We start from the raw sequence: 19,101 nt of genomic DNA, 5'->3' as shown, positions 1-19,101 counted from the left end.
AAATTTTTGTTAGAGATATATTGGACATCAACTAAGATGTTTTCTATTTAGAGCAAGTAAATAATCCTTATGCTAATGTAAGATAGCTATACATCAACACAACTTAAAAACATAATGGAAATAATAGCATAATGAAATAAGTAGAAAGACGAGCGAGAATATCAAGATATTATCATACACAAGGAGAAGAACACCTCAAATGTAACCCCAAAGTCTTTTGTATTAATTTGCAAAAGTTTACAATCCAGTAGACTATCCTTAAGCCCAGTAGCTCATATCAATGATTCGTAGTGAGAGCCCATGGCTCTATTATATAGAAGTTTGGGAGCCAATCCCAAGGCAAATGATGACAATCCCAACACAAATGGGTGACAATCCCAACGCTCCATGCAAATTCGAATTTCCTAATTGGAAACTCGATTTCTTCCTTAGAGGCCCACACAGTCCTTGATGAGGGAGCTCGAGTTAGATGAGAGAACATGTGGGAGAGTGACGTGGAGTGGTAGGAGACCACTCTCCACCTCACTAAAGTAAACTCTAATCCAATCTCAAGTCAACTCATGATATCTCCTTGAAGTTTGAGTTAACTTCCTCAAATCGTGGATCTTGTCACTGGAACTCATTTTCTTCTCCACATGGATCTTGTCACTAGAACTTGTTGTCTTCTCCACAAAAAAATCGATTTGCTTGATTTGTGGCTTATGTGGAATCCACATCACTTGGTAACTCAACTTTGACCTTTAGATGAATTTCCCCTTCATTTCCATATCATCTAGGCATGTGTGGATATTTATTTTTCTCCATTTATTTAATTGCTGAGCTAATTTATTGCCACATTTTCCACAAAACTTAGGAAAATTGGGTTTTGAGGGTCCAAAACCTATTTTTTACTCCTCAAAGTGTGTCGTAGTAGAATGTTAAGGGTGAGAGGTGTAATTTTGAGCACACATACTCCATACACCTTCTCCAGACATCTCTTATTACATTTTACATTAAGATTTTATTCAAATTTCGCTCTGCGAGAAATTTTAAAAATTTAAAAAATGACCCCTAGACCTAATCAAATTCCATGAAACTTTACGAGATATCTAGTATGGTAATATACAATGACTCTAGACACTAGGACTCACCCAAGGCCTCACCATCAAGCCGCACTCTGGCTTTGGGTTTATGCTTGGAGGAAAAAACTCAATTAATTATTAAGTCCCCATAAGCACCTAATAATTAACTATGTGATAAAAACCTCTCAGAGTAAACTCGCTTGATGATAAGGTCCCAAGTTACCTACACCTGTTACATGACTCAACTCATAATACTAGCATCACTTTACATCATCACCGTAGGGCTTGTGGAATCTGCGTACAACAAAAGAAGATGAGAAGAAATAGAGTTGAAAAAATCTGATGATATGGTGAACTCTGATGGTACATGAAGCCTCTGATACATCCTTGGGCATGGGGTCTTCAAAAATCTTTGGGTACACTTCAGTGGTCAACATGCTAGAAATTGTCAAGCAAACTAAAGTGAGCATTGGAAATTATTGTTGTAATTAGAAAACCTATATCTTTAGTATCATTAAAACATACTTACAAATATCGAGCTGAAATGCCACATGAGTTAAAAATTTTTACAAATGTTGCATGCCAAATAAAAATGACTTTTCGGAAAATTACAGTTTAGGGATTTAGCATTTTTCATAATAAGTATTAGGTTTGTTAGCATAGAAGAAAACATCACTTATTTCACTATTATACAGTGATGAGAAAATGTGCAATGCTATTTTAGGATATTTTCTTTTACTATTAGAAAGGGTTTATAAGGCAAAGCTCGTTTATCATGTTCAGAGTTGTGAAGCACCTTGCCTCCCACTCACACCCCTCGCTCCTAAAGCGTGATTTGGTGGGAGCATGTCCAAAGTGCTTTTAGGGGTGCACTTTTGAATCAAATACGTTTGGGAGTGTGCTACGAGACTTAAATCAATACTCCTTGCTTCCATGGGAAGTGTGCTTTTGGAGTTTTCGAAATGTTCAGTAAGGGCGTTAGTGCTCCTTAAACACTACTATGTTGAGGGAAGTGCTCACAATTTTCACATTTTTCTTTTTCTTTTTTACATCTAGGGTCTAAGGCAAGGCCCCATTAGGTTCGACAACTCATGCTAGTTTATGGATTTCGATCATCTTTGCTAGGGTTTTGAGTGGGATTCAAGCTAGTTGTTAAATAACATATTTGTGAAAGCTTGGAGGGGAGATTGGAGCCTTCCATACGTAGCTCCACCTATTGTTGGAGAGTTGAAAAGGTAAGCTCTAAGCTCCTCCTTGCTTGTTTTTATTTCCTTTGTGTTTATGGTTATGATGTTAAATGTTCTGTTCGCCTACTCTTTCTTGTTCCTTCCTTTCCCTCATTCTATTGATGCTTTTCTCAATAAGCATGATGGGTATGTGGTCTATCATTATGATGGTGGTGTTAATGGTCAAGACTCAATACTAATGAGGAACAATATGAGAATCTTCATAGTGAGCATGGCCCATAATATGGGAAGGAGGAAGAAGTAGAAGGAGACGATGACATTGAAAGTGATTTTGAAAATAACAAGAAATATAGTTTAGCACCCTTTTGGAAGCATGGCAAGGTTCAAGGGAGGGAAAGGGAAGGAAAGGGAGTGGAACCAGTAAATTCACATGTCCCCCATTGTAACACAACTTACACAGGGTCATATAACCGTGTGAGGAGGCATCTTTCTGGGTTATTTTTAGGTTATGAAAACAAGCACATAGGAGTCAAAAATTGCAATAAAGTACTGTGGGCAAATGGACACAAATACATTATGGAAGTGCAAGAAGCATGAAATAAATTAGAATAACTAGAGGTTCAATTTAATGCGGCATGTGGAATGTTCAGTGATTGATCCCCATCCCTCCATACTAGTGGATTCCCACCCATGTAGACATGGTGTAGAACAAGAGTGATTTCCTTGATCAAAATTGTAGGCACGACATGGATGCAAAAATGTTCAAGTTTCTCTATGCATGTGTCATACCATTCAAAGTGCTTTTCTCACCTTATTGGAATGATATGGTTTAAGGCCATCAATAATGCCTTGAAATGATACAAGGCATATGGGTATGACATTGCCATAGGCATGGGACTTCGTAAGAAAATGCCAAATCCATAATGCTTTGTCCCAATCTACAAATGATTGGATTGAATATGGGATTATCCATTATATTTGATGGTAGGAAAGATGTTAAATGTAGGGCATTGGTAAATTTTCTTAATGTGTGTTTGGTAATTGTGTAGTCGTCCTTGCAACACATGATTGCTTAGATCATTACAAGACTGATGTTAATTTGTAGAATCCTTATTGAAAACCATTCAAGAAATTGGGCTGTACAATGTCATTCAAGTCATTATTGATAATGCTGCTAATTGTAAGGTCACAGAAATAATCAATTTTTCCCGATATAACATTGCATGAGAGACCTTTGGAGACTTCACCACCATTGATGGATGGTAACTAGAGTAAAGCACCAACCTTGATTATGGAGCCAAACCCTAAGGGGATCAAGAGAATCGAACTTGTGACCTCCCTTACTTTGGTGTGAGAGATCTTATGTGTAGCTCATCACTACTTGAGCTAACCCTGTGTTTTTCAAAATTTGTAGGACATGGGGATGGGTTCTGATTCACTTATGTGTGCACAGGTCATGAGATCATTAAATATGATATCTTTGGGTGCAATCACACATTTGTTCACTACCTCAAGGTGACCCATTGCTCTAGGAAAAGCCCTTGCGAGAATTGCATAGGAACAATCATTGGGGATGCATATACTAACAGTTTTTTCTCTCGGTGTTTGGTCCACACATTGAACATCTTGAAGCATGATATTATTAAGTTGAAGGATCATTATTATCCGTGGATTGGTTCCTTGTACAAGAAAGGGAAGACGCTGCTAAAATTTATCACCAATGATAGTGCTGCCCACTTCATTTTCTAAGTTGGAACTACTTAAACTTGTGAAGACAATATTTTCTAGCGATTATCTCATCTTTAAGCACCTTTTGAAGGTAAGAGGGGCATTGGCAAGTATAATGGCATGGTCTGAAATTAATTTATGCATTCTCATTAGATGGAGATGAATTTCAGCAAGTAGAGGTCACCACTATTGATGATTAATTTCAACATCGGTTAAGCATGTTCTTTTGTTTATTGACCACATTTATAATATGGTTCCCTTTGCAAATTCAGATCAAATAGTAATTGGGGAGGTATATGACCAGATGAACAACTTGCTTGGATAAATCAAGGGCATTGCCGGGCTGAAGATGTGATCTTGTATGATCATATTTGTAAACATATGGTCAAAAGGTGAGATAATATTAATGTTCCACTATGTGCCTTAGCATATTTCCTTAACACAAAATATTATTGTACATAGTGGTTGGCCCACATAAGTGGGTATCTGATTGCATTAGAAAAGTTGGTCCACGTTGATGCTGAGTGTGATCAAAGTACAAAACAGATTGAGCTTGTACATTAGTAGCAAATCAATCTTTACTAATGTTAGTGCAGTTAAAGATTGATATAGGATGAAGCTTATAGAATGGTGGAACACATATGTTGGTTCTGCCACATCGGCTTAAATGACAATGAGGATGCTCTCACAGGTTGTGAACGCTTCTTCTATGGAAATGTGTTGGAGCACCTACAACTTTATGCACATTGTGAAGAGAAAGAGGTTGGATGTAGACCAGGTAGAAAACTGGGTTTATGTGCATTGTAATTGAGGTTTTTGTCCCATTATTGTGAGGCAATGGAGAATAATGGAATATATATGACTTGGGACATATTTAGGGCACTTGGAGGCAAAACTTTGGTCGATGGAACTCAAGATGTTGATCATGTTGATGAGATGCCACCCCCATCTAGTACCATTTTTAGCACTAGAGGATTCAAGGTGTAGCAACCATAGCTCAACAATCTCCAACGTTATGTGGTGGCCATATAGCTTATGTTGGTGCTCATGCTAGTGTTCCACAACCACTTCCACTTTTGCTTTCTAGAATACAAGAAAATAAATTAGAAGTTGCTTGTGGCAAGATGAAACTTTATTATATAATAGAATTATTGGTCTTCTTTATTTTAGAATCTAGATTCTAGAATTTAGAATTATTCGCTTCGACGCTTTATTTTGGTTGATTTTGTAAACATTATAATGTTTATGTTGGATTTTGTAGTTATGCTCGGTCTTCATAATTGATATTTTAGCCATTGAAATATATAATCAAAAAAAATGTAAGACATGTTCATGTCATTTTAATATTTATTGATTAGCTTTTGAAATGATTAATATAGAACATGTTCTCCATGTCAGTTTCAAAAGAGAATTTTTAATCTTTGGCTCTAAACTTGTCACGTCAAGTCAAGTCAGCCCCTGTAAAGAGACACCCATTCAAGCCAGGTAGAACACTATAAATAAGGCATTGGACCTCCTCCACAAGGCACACTTCGATCTCACACAAGACAAGATATTCTGGGCATCCAAGCGAAGAAGAAGGATGAAGAAGGATGAAATCATCTTAACCATATCTCTCTCTTTCTTTGATTTCACACGTGACTTTCTGGGCATATTCCAGGCAGCAGGTTGAACTTCTGGGCGGCAGGGCCAAAATTATGGGCGGGATATTCTGGGCAGAAGGGCCGAGTTTCTGGAGGCAGAATTTCATCCTAGGCAGATCAGGGAAGGCCGAGTTTGTCGGGCAGAAGATTGACTTGACAAGAGGGCTGCTTGACTAGGTTTGACCATAGCATTGTTGGTCAGTTTGACCATCATATTGACTAGCAGAATTAGGTGTATTTCTTGTTGAATTGAAGAATTTCTCGAAGGAAAAGGTTGCCAGGTTTTTCCCTCAAGTGGGTTTTCCAAGGGTAAATCTTGTGTTCTCTTTGTGCATTGTGATCTCTATTGTCCTTGTGCATTTATGGTTGAATTTCTGAAATGTACTTGATTAATGATAAATTTGAAATGCAAAAAGAATATCTACATCATTAGAAGTGATTATCAGATTTCAGAAATTAGTGCTTTTATCTATTCATATTGCACTTGAAAAATCAACAGTTTATGACTCTAGTTTGAATTGTTGACTACATACTACAATCTTTGGTCACAATGCCCTGTTCCATTTTAAAGTTGATGTTATCAATTACATTTTGTTGATGACAATTGTTATCTTTTGAGACTTGATATGATGGTTGATCATTTGATGACAATGTTATAACTGGTATGTGGTCGATGTTAGTTGTTTACAAAATTGTTGATGCTTTAATGATTATTTTTTAATCTACAATAAAAATCTATGTTCTCATATTTTCTGCTACTAATTTACCATTCTGCATGTTTTTTTGAATTTATAATCTCCTGGAGTATTTTGAAAAATTGTGTTTCACTCTCCTGCATCCCACTGTACTTCTGCTTCCAACAGCCTTGACGATGTTTTCAATAGTCTGAATAAATTAGTCAAAAGAGATGAGCTTGATATTTGATCATAGTTGAAGGGTATGCATGAAGATTTTTTTATTTTTTTAGATGAATTGAAACCCAAAATTTCCTTGTAACAAATTCAAATGTTGATGAATAAATTCATTGAAGGGGTGTTTTTTTGGTCTTAATCTGTTGAGCTTCTGCTATGCTTCCAAATGTTTCAAGCTATTGCATCTCCCTTTGTGGTCTTGATTGTTGAAATTGATTAGTAATATTGCTTTGCATATCTATTTTGTGTTTCACAAAATAATAAATACATAGTGCTTACTGTGTCCTTTTTTAAGGGTTTTTCTACCTGTATATATTAATCACAAATATTAAGGGTCGTCGCTATAATTTTCAAGTGATGCATACAAATTTACTCTAGAAAGGGGAGGTAAACGGGCAGGTGAAATTTTTGCTAGGCTTCATAAGCATCTTCATAAAGATCTTGCTTGATTCTTTTTTGGTCAACATACCTTTGTGCATGAATACTCTGGTCGTTGCTGACAGTAATAAGAAAATGTGGGTTTTGGGAACAGTTTGTTAGATTTTTAATAAAGTTCATGTTTGTTATCTGAACAGGCTTCACAGCTTTGGAGGGAGACAGTAACAGCAGTTGGTAGTCATTATTCTGATATTCAATTGTCTCACATGTATGTTGATAATGCTGCAATGCAGCTTATTCGGGATCCAAAGCAGGTTGTCATCTTTCTTTTATATATCTCTGGATGGTTAATACTTGGGCGTGACTCATGTTTAGTCTTAAGCTCCTAACATTATTATCCACCCATCTCTTTGTTGAATGTGTTTAGAAATCAGAGCATCAATGCTTGCAGATATGGTGTTTCTGACACTAATTTCTAGACAGGAAACTTGAGGGTTGCTCCTGTTTTCTTCATTTGATCTTTTTCTGTGCTCTTATGGAATTTTCTGTCTTTTTGGGAAACAATATTTTGTTGCTACAGGGCTGCTTTCAACACTTTCATAATATTTTCTTTATTTAAGAAATTGCATTATCCTGACATGTTTAAATCTGCTTGTTTATTAATTGGTGCAGTTTGATACAATTGTGACCAACAATATTTTTGGCGACATTTTGTCAGATGAAGCATCTATGCTAACTGGAAGCATTGGAATGCTTCCATCTGCCAGTGTTGGTGAATCTGTATGTTTAACTACCATATTGAAGTTTAAATTTACATAATATATGCTTACAGTTATCTATGTGAAACATATATAGAAAACATTTTCTTTCCCAACATCCTTAAACAGGCCTCAAATGATTGCAGGGTCCAGGGCTTTTTGAGCCTGTGCATGGTTCGGCTCCAGATATTGCTGGCCAGGTTATACATATATATAATATATCCTTGGATCTCACTTCCTTTCAAGTTTTGCTTTGTCAAGTGTATGCTTTGTGGATATGAAGGCAGATTTTCATGCACTTGGCATTTTTTATTCTTTAATCTCAAAGTTTGCTATATGATTGAATATTTCTGCTGCCCCAGTCAGGTCTTTCAAGTTCAGAGCAAACAGGTTGATTATTCTGCATTGTTTCAAGCCATAGTTTTATTCATATTTTTGCTTGTTTTGATGAATAAATTTTGCTATTTAAGCATATTCCCTATCTACTGATAATTAAGCATTAGGTTCTTACACTCAAATTTTAAGTCAAGGATTGCAATAGTTTGAATATTTCAAAGTTTAAGAGTGTGGTAGAGCTTAGATGAAAGGATGTAACTTTTTAAATTTGGTCGATTCTGTATGACTTTCTGTAGGCTAATGTGATCAAAAGATGCTTTCCTGAGGTTGGAACGAGTTATAAAAATGTTCTCATCATGGGGGATGATAAAAGCTAGGTGTGACAGAAAGAATGAGAGAAAAAATGATATGCTGTTATTAATTTGATATTTGATGTCAATGTAGATGATTGGCTTTTATTGTGGTTTATTTCTCTTACACTGTGACTGAACATTCTTCTAACTTGCTTGAAATTTTCTCTTCCAAGTACTTTTGTGACATTGTCTGTTACTTGATATTCTGCATGGCAATAAATTAGTTCAATCTACTTGTTTTGGACCTGCTCTCTGGACCTCTACATGCATGCTCTAATTACCAAAAACTGGATTATTTTCCAACTTGGCAGTAGTTTGATTATTGCACTTCAGTGGTGTAGATTCAGAATGATGAAGATTCATGTCCAATTTCCAACAAAGCCAAACAACTATCGTGTTGCTTCTTGCATCCATAACAATGTTGAACCTCGTGAAGTATGATATTATTAAGTTGAAGTAGCATGATTAATGGATTGGTACATTCTACAAAAACAGGAAGAGTGTGATAAAATTTTATTCCCAATCATAGTCATGCCCACTACTTTTTTTTTGTAATCACTATAAGTTGGAGCTATTTAAGATTAGACCAGATCCACTAGCTACTACCTCACCATTAGGTCTCTTTTGAAGGTAAAATAGGTGTTGGTTAGTATGGTCTCAAGTGATTCATTGCATGGTTTGAAAGATAGTGTTGCATCAACATCTCATAGACATGAATTTCATGGGGTGGAGGACATTGTTCGTGATGGTCAATTCTTGCCATTAGTTAGGTATGTTTTGTAACTCACCAAGCTCGTTTATGATATGAACTAGTTTGCAGATACAGACCAACTAATGATTGGGGAGGTTTATGAGATGGAAAACATGCTAGGCTGGATCAAAGATGTTTTTGAGCAGAGAGATGCAATCTTGTATGATTGTATTCATAACCATGTGGTAAAAAAGTGGGATAATTTGAATGTTCCATCTTATGCCTTGGCATATGGTTTTACAGCCAAACATTATTCTCCATCTTGGTTTGCCCAAGCAACACCTAAGGGTTTATGATGAGGAGTGTGCTCATGTGTGAAGTAAATTGAGCAAGTGGATCAGTGAATATAATGTCTTTGCTAATTTGCATGCAACTAAAGATGTGATTGGTTGAATCCTAAGGTACATGAAACGTGGAAATATCTGGAAGTTTCTAAAATGGGAATTATTGGAAATATGAAGCAGGACTAGAGTGTGTTTTCGAAAAAGAGGCAACTCCACTTTTGGTTGCATCACCACCAATATCAAGAGTAGCATTACCAATATCGAGTTAAATAGTTTGAGGAATGATTAGAGATAAATTTTAGTGCTAGATTAAGTGTTTTTTTTGGTCCATATAAGGGCCCCACCCCCTTTTGGGGCACTTGAGTTGGCCCACACAAGCAAAAACAACCATGGAAACAGGGTGGATTTGCTGCAAAATGCTATCAGTTGTACTGTACTGTGTTTCGAAATCATGAAACACATGGTATAACCGATGGCGTTTTGGTGGTGTTTCAGCATCATTGGATGTTTCTGGTATGGGTATGCTGGTTTAGGGGTTGTTTCCTGCAACATAGGTTGAACCCAATGAATGGTGAAACATGTATGGTGCCTCTACCTTGCATCCGTATAAATTTTTTTAGTTAGGTGCTTTCACAAGTTGCGAATACTTCTTTTGCAAAGAGGGTTTGGAGCACCTCCAGCTTCATCCATAATGTGAAGGGAAAAAACCTGAATGTAGATTGAGTAGAATACTTGCTTTATGTGCACTACAACTTGAGGTTTTTGTCCCATTATTGTGAGGCCACGAAGGATGATAGAACATATATGACTTGGGCTGACATTATGACATTATGTAGTTAAATTTGGAAGATGGAACCATAGCTTTAAAGTGCCTGGAGGTTGATGTTTTTGCTGAAGGGACTCATGAGATGATCATGCAGTAGAGATGCCACCCATCACCCACTACTGTTGTTGGCTCTAGTAGGTTTCTAGATGTAGGAGCATTAAATCTATACTCTCCAACGTTGCATGGGCTGGGGCTTGTGTAGCTCATGATGTTCCATGTCCACTTCCAACTATTACTAGTCCTATTGCTCCTATATCGTAGGAAAAGAAATTAGAAGTTGGGGCAAGAGAAAAGCTGAGTAGAAATGTTTACCTATTTTGGTTTATAATCTAGTTGCTATTACTTATAACACTGTCTTTTTTTTGGTCTATTACCCACTCAAGTGTGTAACCCCTAGGGGAATTTTTTTCTCTCATTCTGATGAGCTTGTCAACAAGCAGCCCTATGATGATTTACAGATTGCTAGCCTCAAAGGCCCTCCATCCATGCTTCAGTCAGTGCCGTATGAGTCATGACATCTAGCCTACTCATTAGATGAAGGTAGGTCATCAATTGTAAGCTACACTAACCATTTTTGTAATCGACTGCTTTCATTTAATGCTTAAGGGCATTCTAGTATGGATCATAGGTTGAAGTGGATGATAGACCGGTTTTGGTTTTCTTCTTGTTCCCATGCTTCACCTTGGTGGTTATTCCTTGCTTGTAGTCCAGTGTGACCTTCCTTGAGGCCTTTGTTTCCATTGTCTATGGGGGCAGAAATAGGATGTATTAATTGATGTTGCGTGTTCATGGTAATCCACACTTGAAACTTTCCATCTGTCCCCTATATCCACATTCCATCTTTGGGCTGATTGCTATTTGTCACCAATATTGGCTCCTTGTTTTCCTCATTCTTGAGAGGGACCCAAAAACATGGCCGCATTGATAAAATGAAAAACATTGCTTGGAATATAATAAAGTATGTGGAAAAAAGACTAGCCTAGTTCCTGATTAATGCCTTGAGAAATCAAAATGAAAGAACTTTGATATCCCAACTGCGATAAGCTATAAACCAATTCATCTTTAAGGAGTAATTGATGTAGATGTAAAGGCTTATAGCCCATGCTATGCAAGGAATAGAAAATCATTAAAGAAAAAGTTACATAGGAGTGGTGGTAAAAATAGCCATACTCCAGAGTAAAGGGGTAACTTAGGTCCCACAATTGCTCCCCCTTCACATTATAATGCTCAAGAATCGCGAGATTTCATAGCTGGTATAAAGGTGGTGGTATCCTCCATGAAATAAACCCTCACCCTACCACTGACTACTTGCGCCTATTGATTTATGGGTTGGTCGAGGAAATGTTCCTCCCCTTAGGGTTGAATGCATCTAATAGGGCCTTTGGATAACCCTCTGATATCTAAGCATGGTAGCTTGTTTACAAACCCTAAGCTAGGTAGACATGTGAAGATGATGCTTGTGTGAAGTACTTTGGTGCCTTTTGCATTAGTTATGGCCCACTATGATACTTTTTATGGTTATTTTACGTATGATGATGTTGTCAGTTGATTTGGAGGGTATGTTTCAGATGCTTTCTCCTAGGTATAGTTGCCATCCCTTGAGGTATTGATTAAGACTTCTCTAGCGCTTAAGAGAGAGTGTCTTCCCCACTTGATGACCTTTCATGGAACCATAGCTAGGATGTTAAGCACTTTATGGAGAGTGTTGACCTTGGGATGTACTGAGTACTAATGATGACCTTCTCCTCTTCCTCCAAAGCATGGAATGTTGCACATTGGAGCTAGAATGTTGCCTAGAAAGAAAATGGACCCCAAATGCCACAAGATGCCCTTAGGTTGGCATTGTACTTTCTTGATGGACGTTGCCATGCTTTCAGACAAGTTTGGTTATGATGATGACTTGGGATCCCTATGATGGATAACACACATTCTTGGATGATGACTATTGCTGCAAAATCTAGCAGGCCATGTGATGGGACTCACAAGGCAAGGGCCAAACCCTATGGCAACAATGAGAAAGGATTGCTACTGTCACCTCAACAATCTTCCTTCTGCTATTTAGTGGATTTCATCATAAGGGAGGCTTCCATATATTCACCTACAAGGGTATTCTAATTAGAAGGCTCAAGGTGATATGAATAGCTTAGGGAAAGATACCTTAAAGATGAAATGAGCTTGAACCCTCATTATAAGGGAATACGTATACTAACTCTAGATTAGCTAAGGATGACTACAAGATAGGATTTATTGATAGGAAATGATAAAGGAGTATCTAGACATGTAGAAGTCAAGGAAATGATTCCTCAATGATTAAAATCAATAAAGGAATAGGAGGAACCCTTAGATAGGCTTCAAGTTGAAGCTTGGCTAAGGAGTTGGTTTTTAATAACATAAAGGAGCTTGGAAAAGATGATGTCGGTTTCAACACAATTAACGCTATATTTTTCGTTTTAAAGGTTTATGAAGGCAAACCCATGAGTTTCATCCGCAAGCATCCACCCTAACTCAATTTTATGTCAAATCAACCCTAGAAAAGCCCTAGTGGCTTGCCTTAAAATGCATAGGAGATGTAAGAAGAGAAAAATATATAGGTTTTGATAGTTTTTGATCAACACAACCCTACCTAGTGCCTAATCCTACTTGGGCTAATGCAGTTTTAGGGAAAAATTTAAAAGAAGATGAGAATTGATTGGAGTAAGGGGGTGGGGATTATTTTTCCTTCTGTAAAACCCCAACTATCTTTTTGTGAGGAGAGGAATTAAATATAGAAGATGCACCCTAGGGGTTCTTCTATGGGTTTCAACGAAGAATAATTTTAACATGCAAAATTTTAACAAGATTTCCAATAAACAATATGCATTTAGTCATGGAACATTTAGAAACCCTAGCATAAATTAATTCACATGCAAAATATAGAAAAGTCAGCAATAAACTTAGAAATTCCACTAAGAATGCCTTTAAATCCCAAAACGACGTCTCAAATGCAAAAATCAATCTCCAGTATAAATCATATTTTTACAAGTAGCAAAATAGGCAAAGGCAATTCACACTCTCTTTAAAGAGTTCAAATTCACATGTATGATGATGAAAAGAAATGGAGGGATCCTCTATGTATATGGGGTTTATCTCTTCACTTTTACAAAATAATAAGCCAACAAGGCCTAAAACACATTTGACTTTGACTGTTTGACAAGACAAGGGGTTACAAGCCAACCCCATAGCTCAAAACAATAAAATAGTGCTATAAATGCCCACATGCGTGGAATGGGCTAAGGAGATGCCCCACATCATAACCAATTCCAAATCCTGAAGGGAAGCCTCTAGGAGTACCTCCATGTCTAAAATTCATGCTCTGGGTGCCCCACATCACCCTCTCAAGGGCTTGATGAATGATGTGGCATAATCTCTCTCCAACGTCCAATGTTGGGGCTCTAAAAATGAATGCATGTCCTCCCTTGTCGTACTAGATATGATCATCATCATCTAGACTCCAGAACAAGAAAAATCCATCAAATAGTGTCAAGCCCAGCTTGGGGGTGTCTTGGGTTTGCTGGGTACAAGATCAAATAAATCCAACAACAAGCCATTGGAGCTCAATGTTTCAACATCCACAGGTACTCTGGGGTGTCAATCATCAATGGAATCATCAAAGTGCCCAACTTTCTACTTTGGAGGGGCAACACTACATCTGTAAGGTCATCATTTCTCTTCGAAAGGTGCAAGATGGCCTGGGCATGTTGTGTAGTGGAGTGATGTAAGGTGCCGTAAAAGGCCTCTATTGCTATATCAAATACCACTGGAAAAACTATCTCAAGATCAAGTGAAAGTTACCAATCATTAGGGACAATGACTATAGATGCATCATAGTGGACCATGTTGAAATATGTGACTAGGTTCGGTCTTCATATTGTCATTATACATGTAATTATTGTAAATTGTAAAAAGAAGAAAAAGAAAGAGAAAACAAATATTTTCAAGCATGGGTTTAATGTTCAAAAGAATTAGATAAGCATGTTCTTCATGCTTCTAGGTTTTGTTGGGTCAAAGAGTCAAAGTCCTATTTGGACCTCTTGAAAGGAAAAAGGAAAAATAATTTTTATTATGTAATTTTGGGTCAAAAACCCCTTTAGATGCCAAGTCGGCCCTGCCCCAATGGACATGTTTATTCGCACCCCTTTGGGAAGTATAGATAGAAGACGATATGAGCTCATTTGTGTTGAAAAGTGTAACTAGGATTGGTCTTCATAATGACATGTGTAATTGTGATTTTATGTATTTGATGTAAAGAAGAAAAATAAAATTATTATTGCAATACTTGTCTCATGGGTTTCATGAGCAAGGAATTTTATTTTTACCTAAGGCTCCCATTGTGAGTCCTTAGGATTGTTCATAAAGTCAAATTGAGTGAATGTCATGTATGAAGGACCCTTCTTGGGCAATGTACACACACACACATATATATTTGTCTTTGAAAAAGTCTAAAGACCCTCCAAGACCAAGCTCAAGCACCTTCTTCAAGTCAGGCCTTAAACGAAGCAATGGAACTCCACCAAAAGACATGTCGGCCTAGATCATTATCAAGTCGGCTTATTTGATGGGCTAATCACTATATATAGGGTAGCTCAGTCTCCACTTGAAGTCAAAATTTCGGTCAAGTATAGAAGACAAAAAACGTGCGAAGTTCACAAGGAAAGAAGCCTAGAATCAAGCAAAGAAAAGAAAGACCATCACCGAGGTTATTTCAAATATGTTTTAGGGTTGAATCTCTCCACACTTGCGAAGTATAGACATTGTTGTTGCAGAAGAAGCTGAAGTATTGCAGTCCCATTGGAAGGTCAAGTTAAGGAGGAGACTAAGGTGTATCTCAAGACAAGTTGCCAAGGAAGCAACCTCCACCTAAAGCGAAGGAAATCACGGTTCCAAAGTTGATCATTCACATGTGCTAGGGTTTTTGAAGGAATCCGTGAATTGCAGGAAGCCAAAATCTAAGGAGTAGCTGAGAAGGAAAGACAAGTTAGCAGTGTGACCATTGTTGACTCAAGGAAGGAAATGGTCAAGCTAAGAATCCTTGTGACATGGTCTTGGAGTAACAAATAAGTCAAGGGTCTTGGTCTTGGTATTCGTCAATTGAAGCCTCTATAAGAAGAATTCGTTTGGGGTTTCCTCTCAAGTGGGAGAGGTTTTGGCCCTGGCTGATAGCCTATATTTTGTGTCTCTTGTCTCCTTGTTGTTTATGCATTGGTAGCTGTTTGATGAAGAAGAACACTATAATAATCTCATGAAAGAGAAGATCTAATCTAAAGAAGTAAAAAGCATTCACAAGCAGTTATCAATAATAGAGAAATCACCTAATCTTGATGCCCTAGATTTCTCAACAATTTGGACACACACTTGGATGTGTTTTTGGTTTGAAATTTCGCAGAAGAAGAAAGATGAAGTGGAGAGACGAAGTCTGAGATGGAAGAAGAGTATCTTCTTGTGATGAAGTGTATGGAATTCTGCCGTGATATTTCTCTTGTTGTTGATCACTTGATGATGATTTCATTGAGCATAATAGAAGACTTGACTTGGCATATAGAGGTGATTTTCTGTGGTCATGGGTCTTGGATATCTCATTTTGATTTGATTCTAGAAGAAGATATTTTGACTGGGTTTTCCTCTAGGAGAGGTGTTTTGCTTTGGCTGAGAGCCTATATCTTGTGTCCATTGATTTTTCTGTGATATTCATGATGTTTAGTTTTTGGTAATTGTTTGATGATGGAACATAAATAAAATAAGATAATTAAAAGTAAGTCACAAGAAATCATCATATTTAAGAGAAATCATCAAATTCTACAACCTCTCGATTTCTCAACATGGTATCAAAGCTAAGGCTAGTGAATGAGGTTTTGGAGATCACTTATGTTGATTAAATGGCCCGAGCCTCAGTTTTGATGCAAAGTTTGGTTCGTTGTATAATGGACTAAAGCTCACTCCTGTTAATGCTCACATTAGTTCCAGAAGCCAAGACCTTGTATCTGTGGTATTTTTATATATGTTAGATGGCCCACATAAGTTTGCATTGCGGTTTGAGCAATTCTCTATACCATTGTCCAACGATGACCCAAATCTAATCATCTAGCTTGCATGAATGAACACTCTATGGTTTGTTTCTCATATAATGGTTCACAAACTTCTAAATTTGCAGCTTGCATCAATGACTTGGCCGTCACATCTCTCTGCAATGATTTGTGGATTGGATGGTAGCTTGCTAGACATGTATTTGAGTAGAAACAGTGGCTCAGAACAATTAACACGCACATTACTATGGTTCATTATAAAATCCGAGGCTCATATTTTTTTTATAACAAGGGCTTGCTTGTCAAAATTCTAAAAGTATCAGCTATGGATCGCACTCTGTATATGATTCTATGATTTGCATAAAAGTCCCTCTATCGCACAAAATATAGTGGCATGTTGATTCCCATGGCACATAATTCTCGGGACTATGGGTTACATCAATAATCTGAGACATCAACGATAAATGAAATATCGCATTTATATGCTATTTGTGATTCAAACGAAGTGCTAGAAGTTGGTAACTCGAATCTCTGCGATACATATCTGTGATGCATGACGAGAGCTCGGATTGCAATTTACAGTAGATCACTGTGGCTTAAATATATAGTGAACATTGCTCCAGCTATACTCAATACGTGATTGTAATCTAGTCTCAATACATACCCGTGAGAGGTTCTACAAAATTAAAGGGACAAATATGTACGGATCCAAGTTCAAAATATTGGCTCAAGACTTGCAGTTCTGTAATGGAAGAATATCTCAGAGAGTGTTGAAGACGTGTTCAAGAAGGGCTGCAAAACTTTAGATGATGGCTATCAAAGAGACTAAAAAACTCTAGAATGCACAGGTAAGCCACTATATTTGAGGTCTAAGAACTAGGACTGGAACAATTGAATGGGAGGCTTGAAACCACTGCCAATTCGTAATATATGGAAGAGTTTTTGTTTAGAACTAATCTGCTTCTTTAGGAGATACAAAGTGTTGTGAGTTACAAATGAAGCATGCCCTTGATTGCTTTGGATTGCACTAACTCACCTACAAAATTTAGCATAATAACCCAACGAATCCCATAAAAATGAATCAAAATGTAGCCCTGAAACAAACCAAAATACTTCCAATGCTAGACCACAAATGTATCTTGTTTTGATGCGTCCAATCCATGCCATAATAGATGAGACAAGATGCCTTTTATAGATTGGGAGAGATGTCAAAAGAGGCCAATTGAATTGATGTTTTGGGGGTTAATTTGAGTTTCAAAATTCAATTCTTTGGAGCCAAATCCATCCCTCCAATATTTTTTGGACCATTTTAAATTTGAAATTAATTGACTTTTTCTTCCAGATTTTGGACTATGGCAAGTTTGCAATACTTTCTTTTCTTTTCTCGAAAATATGTCTATGATAATTTAAACCTTTTTATCCAGTTCTCATGAAATGTGTCATTAGTCTAATCAATATAATATTGCTACATCATCCCCTGTCCTAGACTTTTGACCAAAATGAGGGTGCAATGTCTTTGATTGGCTATATCTCTCAAACCGTGAAGACCCACGAAGCGCTCCACATAACAACATAATCGGCATGATGAGGAGAGTCCAATGGCGAGGGTCTCCAAGGCAAATTCAATGATCTACATCTTCAAAATCTCCAACAACTGCTGGGTATAATCATCTTCCAAGGGATCTAAACCTTTGAGCTAGGGTTTCATCAACACATCATCTCATCAACATCAATGATGACATGCTACACCTGCTTTGTTATCCTGCACCTGCTTTGACTGCTTTTGCCCGCTTTGACATCAATGACAACATACTCAACATTTCCTAGGCTAGACACCAAGCCTTAGGAACACTTTGTTGATTTGGGTAGCATTGGATGTGCTTTAGCCACAAAATTTGGTGGAGAGGCTAAGGCACATGAGATCTCCAATACGCAGAAAGGGTTTGGGCAGATTCTAAATAGTTTGGAAGATATTAAAAAATTAATATTTTTAATGGAGTCGTCTAAACTTAGGGAAAATAAAATATTAATGTGAATTAATATAAAACTGTGTTAGAATGGTCCAAAAGTCATAGATCAAGCCAGATCTAATCTTAGTCGTTGATTAGGGACTTAATCTCGGCTGTTGATTTGTCAACAAGAAAAGTATAAGAGGAGGCTTGAGGGTCACTTGGAGAACACACCGAGTTGATCAAGATTTTCGACTTTCTGGGGCAGGGTTTGTTGAGGAAGTCGAGAGAGTGATTAGAGTTGCAGCTGAGGGGCAGTGAATACAGGAGTAGAGAGGCAGAGATAGTGCAGGGAGGATCAGCGCAACAATCGGGAAAGCTGACGCAGAGGGCAGAAGCCGGAATAGCCGGAAAGTCGACGCAGAGGGCAGAAGCCGGAATTGTCGGGAACAGCCAGAATTGTCGGGAACTTCCGGAACAGCCGGGAAAGCTGACGCAAAGGGCAGAAGCCGGAACTATCGGAACAGCCGGGAAAGCTGACGCAGAGGGTAGAAGCTGGAATTGCTGGAACAGCCGGGAAAGCTGACGTAGAGGGTAGAAGCCGGAACTACTAGGAACAACCGAACTGCTGGGAACTGCCGGAGAGCTGGGAAAGATGACGCAGAGGGCAGAAGCCGAAACTGCTGGGAACAACTGAAACTGCCGGGAACTACCGGAACTGCTGGGAAAGCTGACACAGAGGGCAGAAGAGGTTGGCGCAGTCCCTAGAGGCTGACGATGGGGTTTTTCGTGGGGCAGATTGGAGTTGAGGAGCTGCTAGAGTGTTTATCCGGGGTTTCAGCTGGAGCATTTGTCTCCGAAGGAGAGGTTATGCTGC

The 19,101-nt window shown here is 37.8% G+C and overlaps 1 protein-coding gene across 3 annotated transcripts in view; it reads left to right on the top strand.

Moving 5' to 3' along the window:
• LOC149158800 (3-isopropylmalate dehydrogenase 2, chloroplastic-like) overlaps positions 1 to 19,101 on the top strand; it is a 244,299-nt gene that overhangs the window by 203,705 nt on the left and 21,493 nt on the right. For all 3 annotated transcript variants that reach the window (XM_089436319.1, XM_089436320.1, XM_089436318.1), the window contains exons 7-9: positions 7,106 to 7,222; positions 7,581 to 7,688; positions 7,813 to 7,866. In XM_089436319.1, coding sequence (XP_089292445.1) covers positions 7,106 to 7,222; positions 7,581 to 7,688; positions 7,813 to 7,866 — 279 coding nt within the window. The remainder of the gene's footprint in view (positions 1 to 7,105; positions 7,223 to 7,580; positions 7,689 to 7,812; positions 7,867 to 19,101) is intronic.

Source organism: Pinus tabuliformis, chromosome 5_2 (genome assembly GCF_031772625.1).
Source record: "Pinus tabuliformis cultivar Carrire ecotype Pingquan chromosome 5_2, CPIR1, whole genome shotgun sequence".
NCBI classification, from domain to species: domain Eukaryota; kingdom Viridiplantae; phylum Streptophyta; class Pinopsida; order Pinales; family Pinaceae; genus Pinus; species Pinus tabuliformis.
This window is presented reverse-complemented; position numbering and strand designations above follow the sequence as displayed.